The sequence below is a fragment of the Tachypleus tridentatus genome, chromosome 7 (assembly GCF_004210375.1).
Source record: "Tachypleus tridentatus isolate NWPU-2018 chromosome 7, ASM421037v1, whole genome shotgun sequence".
Lineage (NCBI taxonomy): Eukaryota > Metazoa > Arthropoda > Merostomata > Xiphosura > Limulidae > Tachypleus > Tachypleus tridentatus.
In genome coordinates this window covers 181,609,027-181,618,583 of record NC_134831.1, presented here as the reverse complement: position 1 = coordinate 181,618,583, position 9,557 = coordinate 181,609,027, and the positions used below count along the sequence as shown (strand labels likewise).

Sequence of the window (9,557 nt, the reverse complement as noted above, 5' to 3'; positions counted from 1 at the left end):
GTAATACGTATACATTGGAAGAAATTATTAAGTTTTGTTAACCTTTCTTCTGTTACCGATATGTATAAAATTTACAAACATTATTCATAAACTAGCTGGGGCGCTGATACCCTGAACAAAAGTTATGTAAATTCATGATCAATGAATTGTTTCTTGTTAAATTTCGCACAAAGTTACTCGAGGGCTATCTGTGCTAGCCGTCCCTAATTTAGCAGTGTAAGACTAGAGGGAAGACAGCTAGTCATCACCACCCACCACCAACTCTTGGGCTACTCTTTTACCAACGAATAGTGGGAGTGACCGTCACATTATAACGCCCCCATGGCTGAAAGGGCGAGCATGTTTGTCGCGACCGGGATGCGAACCCGTGACCCTCAGATTACGAGTCGCACGCCTTAACACGCTTGGCCATGGCGAGCCTGATCAATGAAAGCTTACATGAAAAGTTGTTTCTTTTATATGTAACTGTAAAGAAAAAAAATGCCCATACAAACTGGAAAATTAAAATTTGAATCTCCTCATGGACCTAAATGAGCCTCCATACCAATTTTACTGAAGTAATCACCTAGCCATACAACAGACAGTACAATTATATTTATATAGATGTTGTAAAGGAAAGCTTACAACACTTTACTCACATTTGTGAATGACCTGATGGTTAGAGTGCTCAACTAGTAATGTGTGGGTCCCAATTCCTGTTACCGAACATGATCGCCCTTTCAGCCAAGGGTGTGTTATAACTTGACGGTCAGTCCAACTATTCGTAGGTATTAGACTACTCAAGAGTTGGCGGTGGGTGGTGTTGACAGGTTGCGTTCTCTCAAGTTTATCGCTTCTAAATTTGGGAGGGCTAGTGCAATCCAAAACATCCTGTAGCAGCTTTGCACAAAACTAAAAACAAACAAGCATTTGTGAATGACGTATTTCTTTATGCGCGACATGGGCAGGTGGGTTAAGGCGTTCGACTCCCCGTCGTACTAAACATGCTCGCCTTTTCAGCGATCATAATAACAAATAGAAAAACAAATATCACATTACATTGTATGGGAAAGTCTGATGTCTAAAATTAATTTCGAGACACCTATTTCAGCCATTAATATATGCAGGAAAACGCTTCGCTGCAGCACTGACCGTACAAAAATGGCGGCTTGACGCATATTGTCGTACCTGTGTTCATGTTAATTAAGTGCTGCCCTCTCTTACGAAAGAAGTGTACTTTAATAACTTTTTTTTTTAGAAGCGAGATACTGGTAACCTTAGTTAACGTTACTGAAAAAATAATTATTTGTGTAAATTTTAGGAAACTTAAAATTAAGTGTTTAACACACAACAGATTATAGATCAATAGAGTTATTGACTGAATTAAAAGACAAGAATTATTGGATATATGTGAGAATCATGTTAAGAAACTTTATATTTTTAAGGCGCACAGACTTTTATGCATCTAGCAATAGGATGACAAAAGTAATTTATTTCAGTGTGAGTTATTTATATTTATTGGTTTTAGCGCAATTGGCTATCCGTATTCTGCCCATCGCAAGGAATTGAATCACGGATTTGTCATTGTAAGTCTGAAAACATACCGGGAGATAAATTCGAATATATCTTTAAGTGTTATGCATATCTTAAACCTTTAAGATATTTTTAAGAAATGCAGTTTAATGGGTAATTATTCAGTACGAAATTCTTAAACATTTTCACATTTACTATACTTGAGCATTTATTACGTGAACTTCATAATATACGAGAGACTTCTCCAAACGAACAAAAGTTGTGAATAAAATATAACTTTTGAAAGCATAAATTCCTCAGATAAGCAGACGAAAAATATAACAATTCAAGACATCGTATTATAAAACGTATGAAATGTATTATTTGGGTTATATTTTATAACAAATATTTTTGATAGGAATGAGTGTTTCTAGAATTCTAATTTGTCTATTATATACAGGGTGGCCCGTAAGTCCCTACCCATCCCTATGTTATAATGTTATATTCAATTACGCATGTATGAGTTGAGGGCAGCTGTTACCGCAGTATTCGGAACAATAACCCCTGATATGTTGAGGAAAATGTCTCACAGAACATGGCGTCGCATAATATTATGTAGCAAGAATGAGGGACAGAACACAGATACACTGGATATATAAGATATATGGATGGGTAGAGACTTACGGACCATCCATATTCTTATATTTTGGCTTTCTTTAGTTGATATTTTATTTTTCTTTATAATAAATTTAGATTAATTTGGTGAAATGTTAGAGTTTTACTTTACTTGGGCGTGTGTGTGTTTCGTGTAGCAAAGCCACATCGGGCTATCTGCTGAGCCCACCGTTGTAAATCGGTAGACTTACCGCTGTACTTGCGGGGGCCTTTGCTTCGGATATCACTCATAACCGCGTTTATCTCTGCTATAGTTTTTACTGACAATAAGTAGAATTCCACTTAGCCATCTGCTTACCTATCGAATCATTAATGATTATATTTAATTATATATTTTACGCACGATGTAATATCTAATGCGCCATGGACTAGCTTTTATGAAGATATGGTTTTGATATTCAAAGTTACCTTTATGGTAATAATAATTTGTAAATATATTATTAGAAGTTTTGAAATAACTTCAGCAAAATGAATACAATGTTTGTCTTAATTCTTGAAAATAAATTTAAAATTTTTAAAAACGGTACGTATAATTTGCCAGATCCAACCTAAGAGTTAAGACAAATTTTAGAGAAACTTTATAAGAAAAACCTTCAGAATAAAGCAGAAAAAGTTAAAACTTCTTTTTAAAATGTACATTTTTTAAACATTATGATTTGGGGAGGGGTTGGCTCGGACTGAGTTCAAAAATATGTTCAGAAACTGATAAACAAAAATATTTTTAAATGCTGAGAAATTTTGTACCAAGACGTTTGATCATTTAGTAGCGGGATCCCAATTTTTATATTTAATTGTGTAATATTTTACATTAATTATTTCAAATATTGATCTGAATAGGCCTTAAGATTCGACGTATTCAAACTGAAAACATAATAACTATAACGGGAAATATTAAAAACAACAAAAAACACCTTCAGCGTAACGTGAATTTTACACAAGTGTACTTATCTTCACAATAGCAAATTCGATAATGAATTTACTAGTTTGTTTATAGGTTAGTTACTGATATTAAGCATTATTTTATTACAGGTTACAGCTACTACAGTAAGGAAAAATATTTTTAAAATAGGTATGACGTTTTGACCACAGGTGCGATATTTCTCAAGCACGCAAGAGTTAACAGTAAAGAATGTTTTAGAAGTTAAATGTACTGAACCTCTAGTTTAACTTAAAAATCAAAAGTATCATAGAACGAGCTCAAACTATGAAGGAAAAATACGTAGTAGTTAGTTTGTTGAATGTTGATTTGAATACTAAAATTTCTTTACCGTTAAAACTTGAGCATTTGAAAATGATCGTATCGATGATAAAACGTCGTACTCGTTTTAAAAATATTCTTCCTTACACAAGTAGCTGTAACTTATGATAAAATAATAAATTTTATAGCACAGCACACCGATCAATACTGTAGATAGTGCTGCGATCTAGTGAGAAACCATCTTGTGATTTTATTGGTCAGCGTTAAGAAGTTGCGAGTTTCAAATTTAAAGCGGTGATGATTGTAACGTTTAACCGAGGCGAATAAGAAAAGGGAGAACTGAACTAAAGTAATAAAGCTTGGATTACAATTTACTGTAAACTTTAATTATAATATTTATAACAAAATGACAAAGAGACCGGGAGAAAAAGAAAAAAACCAACACATTCAGGTTTTCTTGAGATGCAGGTTAGTGAATATGTTATTACTTTATAATATAGACTGCTGTGTTAGGCTTAACTAATGACGATGTTACTACTAAGAGTTTTATTATTACTAAGTCATACTCTATTGTAAATTTGTTTATTATATGCTGATACTATTAACACTTCTAGTGGTAGTACTACTGCTGGTTACTAAAGCTGAGAATAAGTTACGCTTTATAATTTTATGCGTCATAAATTCAGTTTTCTACACGAAGCCACTACAAACTACACTGTACCTGAATAGTTAATATTTGCAATTGTTTGTCTTTCTATTATGAAGGCGGAAAAACAAAACTTATTACTATTAAAATAATGCATAACATACTTTGTAGAACGAAGTTTGAGATATAAATAACTTTTTGCACTTTTATCTGTGATGAATTAGACATTTCAAAGGTAAATCTAAAGTATTTTTAAGATTTTTTTCCCCAATTTCTTCATTTGTAGCTAAATTGAAAGTAGATAGATAAAAGGTGTTGGTCCATTTTGAAACCAGTGCTGCATACCATTCTCGTAACCACAATGAAATTCTAATTATACAAGAATCCCCAGGAGATAGTAGCTTTTGTATAGTTATTGGTGAATTGTGTTAGTTTGTGTATAAAAGTTAACAGTATTGAATAGTTATTTGTATAATAGGTTTTATTAATATTTTTATCACAATCTTATTTCTTGTTTTGGCTTCACAGGCTAATTATTAGAACAAGTAACAATGGAAATGAGTTGCCCACAGTTTAAAGTTGTGTCTTGTAGTATTGCTGTTTGAATCTAGGTTTATGGCTTCCAAATAGATAACTATCTAAAAAAAACCAAAATCAATATCCCACCTCCCAATTCAATCAAAACAATACAAAAACTGAAGTATCATATACAGTTTTTTTGCCAATATTGAGAAATTGTACCTTTTACATTTTCTAATCTTTGTAAAAAAAATTTATTCAATTTTCAAATTTAGGCTAAATATTGAATAAAGCAAAAATATTTCTAAAAGGACCACCAAAATTGAGTTTAACAACTGAAAATTGTGAATGCTAATAAAATGATTATAAATAATTTTATATTTCATTTTTGTAATTTTTTTTTATAGACCTTTGAACTTGTATGAGAAAAAGCAGAACTCTCATCCTGTTGTAGAAGTAAATCATGAAAGACGGGAAATTATTGTGAAGGATAAAGGGTCTGAAAAATCATACACAAAAACTTTTACATTTGATCGAGTGTTTGGACCAGAGACACAGCAGGTACTTTGTTCACTCATAGACAATTATTTAAATGCTGTATAGTAAACAGAGCCAACTCAGTATAATATTTTAAGATACAGAATATTTATAACAATCTGAAATCAGTCTTTCTGGATCCTAGATATAAAAAATGGTTTAAAGTAATTCTTATGTAATGTTTTTATTTTCAACAAACTTTATATATGATTTTGTGATATGCATAATGTTTTAGTCTTAGACATGTACACATTTGTGTGTAAATGTTTTATAAGATCTAATCATTTATTGGTAGTTTTTTTCTTCTTTTCCAGATTGATGTATATAAAATGGTTGTTGGCCCTCTTATTGAAGAGGTCTTAATGGGATACAACTGTACGGTTTTTGCGTAAGTGTTACACATTTATTATTGTTTTGGATCTGATATCTTGTCATGCGGTAAGTCTTGCGTATAGCATACTAAATGTGTATTTCTAAAACTAGCAACTCCTACAGAGGTACTATAGGTGCAAAGCCAAAGGGTTTATTTTTTCTTAAAAAGATACTTTTGTTGATTAAACTACAAAAGCAATTAATCATTAGGAAATAATTTGTTAATGTACTAAAAACTTAAATATTTAATCTTACCATTATATCGAATGTGCTGTTTCAACCTTTTTATGATTTTTGGGACAAATGCATAACATTTTTATCAGATTTTTAAACAAGTTTTAGTTTAATTTTTGGTCTAACAATAAGATGAACATAATGTTTATTGAAGAGTGGTTACACAAGGAATACAGCATGGTGGCTTACAAGAGGATGACAGGTCACAAAATTGTTTGTGGAAACGTTCTCGTAATTTCAAATTTTCATTTGATATAGTCATATACAACAGTAATTAATAATGGTGCCTATCACAGAAACAATTGACGATGATTAATGGATATGTTTATAAGATTAGGATTTGTTACACTGTATATCATCTGTTACCTTTTTCAGAGATTAAAAACATTTAATCTTCAAATCTAAATTTTGAGTCCATGTGACCCCCCCCCCCCAATAATTTCAGGTTAACTGAAAAAGAAGAGTTCAAATCATTGTCCAACTAAAATTAGAAAAGAGCAAATACAGTTGATATTTTTGTTTTCAGTATTTAAACATTAACCACTGAAATCATGCCAAGTTTGATGTATTGGTTTATTTGATACCATATTGATTTTGAAAAACAAAAGAAGTGTTTAAATATGAACTTATACAAGACAATTCAAAAACTAGTTTTTCTCAACATAACTGTTAAATGAAGTTTACAGCGTTTGGTTTGCTATTACTGTACTCACTGAAATCATTATTATTTCTTTTATGGTATAGCTTGTAGTGAGACAAGGAAAGATCTGTGGTACAAGTAATAGAACAGGAATGTAGTTTTAGCTGCATTTCTAGTGTTTATTAAGTTAAACCAACAATGAGACCAAGAAGTTAAGATAACAAACAACAATTTAACAAAAATTACATCTTGTGTTTTCTAATCCATAAAACCGTATACTCTTCTTGGCTTGTCAGGTTTGTTGAAATGTCAGATGCTTGTTTTGTTTGACGATCATGACAAACTTGAACAAAAATGTTAAACTAATTTTTTTAAGTACATTGTGCTACACTTAGGTCTGTGAAAAGTCCTTATGGGAATCGTGTGTGTTGTTTTTTTAATGCATTTGATTTTCTATCATATTGGTTTTTCATAGGGTGAGAATGGACTTCTATATTTATATTTATTTTCTGTTGGTTATTGAAAGTTTTGACCATTTTTGCAGGTACGGCCAAACAGGAACAGGAAAAACATATACCATGGAAGGAGAAAGATCTTTTGGGAATTTTAGCTGGGATAGGGTGCGTGTTATTTATACCTCAACAACAATGACTCCATTTAGTAAAAATTCTAAACCAGTGAAATCTTTCTAAATAATCATCTGTCAATGACTGATTTGTGGAATTAGCTGATGACAAAGGCAGTTCATTTTTTCCTCATGTATTATTATGATGTAATTAGTAACTTAGCATTTAATGCAGAATTCTGAACCTGTTCCCTCAATGTACTGTTTGCAATGATAAGAGCAAGAAAAATTCTTTTACCTACAAAAAGATGTTTATTTCTTAAACATGCAGTTTTGCTTACTATAAGGTTTTTACAATTAAAAACTATCTGGAAAAGAACTGGGATATGATTATGAAAACAGTATAAAATTATCTTGAACTGAAATCTATGCAGATTTTGTATGTTGTGAGCCACATGAATTAATTTTATGGAAATTTTTCATGGTTAAAGTATGGTAACCATTATATTTGTTAATTGTTTCAAATAATTAAATAGTTTAGTGATATTTATATTTCACATAGCTTGATTATTTTAGTCTTGATTTACCCAATAAATAATTCCAGTTACTAATGGCCTATTTTGATCAAAGGTATAAAAAGTTTGAATTTGTCCTGCAGGATCCTCAGGCTGGTATTATTCCTCGTACACTCCATCAGTTGTTTGAGGAACTAAAGCATCAGGAATTGGAATTTACAGTTAGAGTGTCCTTTCTTGAACTCTACAATGAAGAGCTGTTTGATCTGTTGAGTCCACATGATGACACCTCAAAGTTACGCCTTTTTGAAGATGCTACAAGAAAGGTTTATTGTTTTGTTATATTATTTTACTGGTGCTCAGCTTTGTTGCAATGTAAGAAGAATTTTTCTAATGTTCTAAGTCAATTCCTGATCATTTTGGTGTTAGCTAGTTTAATCGAGATGTCGATCTGAAACATCTGTTAATGTTGGGACCTTCAGGTAAAATTAATGATGACTGACAGGTATTTCAGAATTCTTGGACTGAATTGATAATACAGTAATGTTTGTAAGAATAATAAAACAAACTGTTTACTGAAATGATAAAGCCAGTGCAAACACAGCCTTCATTAGTTCCAACATAATGTCTTATGGCATGTTTCTGTTTTGGAAGGTTTGCTGTAGATTAAGCTTTTGATAAGTTCCAAAACTGATGACCATCTGTGACATTTTTAGATAGTGATTCAAGTAACATCTACATATAATAGGATCCTCAATCGGAAAGCTGTATTACAGAATAAATTTGACTTCTCTTGTTATTGACTGAGTTTTAAGAGAGACCATACACAAATTAAACAGAGTAGAAAGTATATTTTTTATATTTGAGAAAGTCAAAATTATGAATAAACCAGAGAAAACTCCAGTAAATTTGCCACAGATATTTCATTATAGTTTAGATCTGTTCCAAACTAATAGATCCTAACATTGGCCTCGATTTCTGTAATGTTGACTCTGCCAAAGTACATGCAATACTTGCATCACTGATGGTCACTCCATTGGAAAAATAAGGGAGGATATATCCTCAAGGTGTCACCTAACCTGACATAAGTGCCAGTTTATATCAGTGTCTAAACACAAACAAAATAGGTAGGTGTAATTAAGAATTGCTTTTGAGAGGTTTCAAGATGCAAATTTTCCATTCCATAAAGCACCTTGTTTCATAAAGCTTGCCTAGTTATTTAATTGTTAATTAGCATTGTTCAAGTCTATAAAGTGACACATTTAGTAATGTGAGACAGTGAGAGTAGAGGTTATTCTCATGGTATAACGTTTTGTCCCAGGTATGCTTTACTATGCATGACATGACAAAGTTTCAGTGTCTTACATTCCAAATTTTTTAAACTGTTTTTTCTATATGTTTTACTAATTTGTATAATAAAACCTTAGCTGACAATACATATTTTAATAGTATGCAAGTTTTATGTTCCTAATTCTACAGGGAAATAGTTAAATAATTCCTAAATTATCCCCATTATGACATGTGATATTTTCTTGAGGCATCTCTGTTGTTGTTTTTTCCACCCTTTGAGAGAATAAGAATTTATATGTAAATTACATGGTATAGAAGTGTTATTACTCAAACCATAATTTTTATAGCATTCAATTTTGTTTGGTAACAGAAATATCAATAGAAAGTCAGTCCCTTACTGTTACACATACCTGTCAAATCTTCTATTTCAGGATATTTTAACATTTCTTTCTTACATTCAATAAAATATTATCTATAACCAATAGAAAGTCAAGGGTTTCTTCTTTAAAATGATCTATTGTATAAAACTGTTCTGAACAGATAATAGTAATTTCACTCAAGTCAAACAATGTTTCAGTGAGGAACTAAAAAGACAATTTGGATTAATTTGTAATGGCTCTTGTTACACACACACACACACACACACACACACACGTGAGAGGTGGGAGAAATTGTCTACGTTTTGGCAGAGTATTAATGTATGGTCTTTGGTGCATTATTTGATTAAATAAAAATTACTTAATTCTTTTCTACCATTGGTATCAAAATTAGGCTTAAATATCCTTGACAATTGATGGAAGGAAAATCAAAGATTGGTAAATACTTTATTTCTTGTTTTTCATGTTTATTCTTTATTTATTATTACAAAAGTAATT

At 31.3% G+C, this 9,557-nt stretch overlaps 1 protein-coding gene across 1 annotated transcript in view; it reads left to right on the top strand.

The window, feature by feature from the left end:
* The first annotated feature begins 3,612 nt into the window (after positions 1 to 3,612).
* The window catches only part of Klp61F (Kinesin-like protein at 61F), a 78,440-nt gene continuing 72,495 nt past the window's right edge, over positions 3,613 to 9,557 (top strand). The window contains exons 1-5 of the mRNA XM_076515986.1: positions 3,613 to 3,832; positions 4,937 to 5,090; positions 5,381 to 5,454; positions 6,857 to 6,932; positions 7,536 to 7,718. Of these exons, the coding sequence (XP_076372101.1) occupies positions 3,771 to 3,832; positions 4,937 to 5,090; positions 5,381 to 5,454; positions 6,857 to 6,932; positions 7,536 to 7,718 (549 nt within the window). The 5' untranslated portion in view covers positions 3,613 to 3,770. The remainder of the gene's footprint in view (positions 3,833 to 4,936; positions 5,091 to 5,380; positions 5,455 to 6,856; positions 6,933 to 7,535; positions 7,719 to 9,557) is intronic.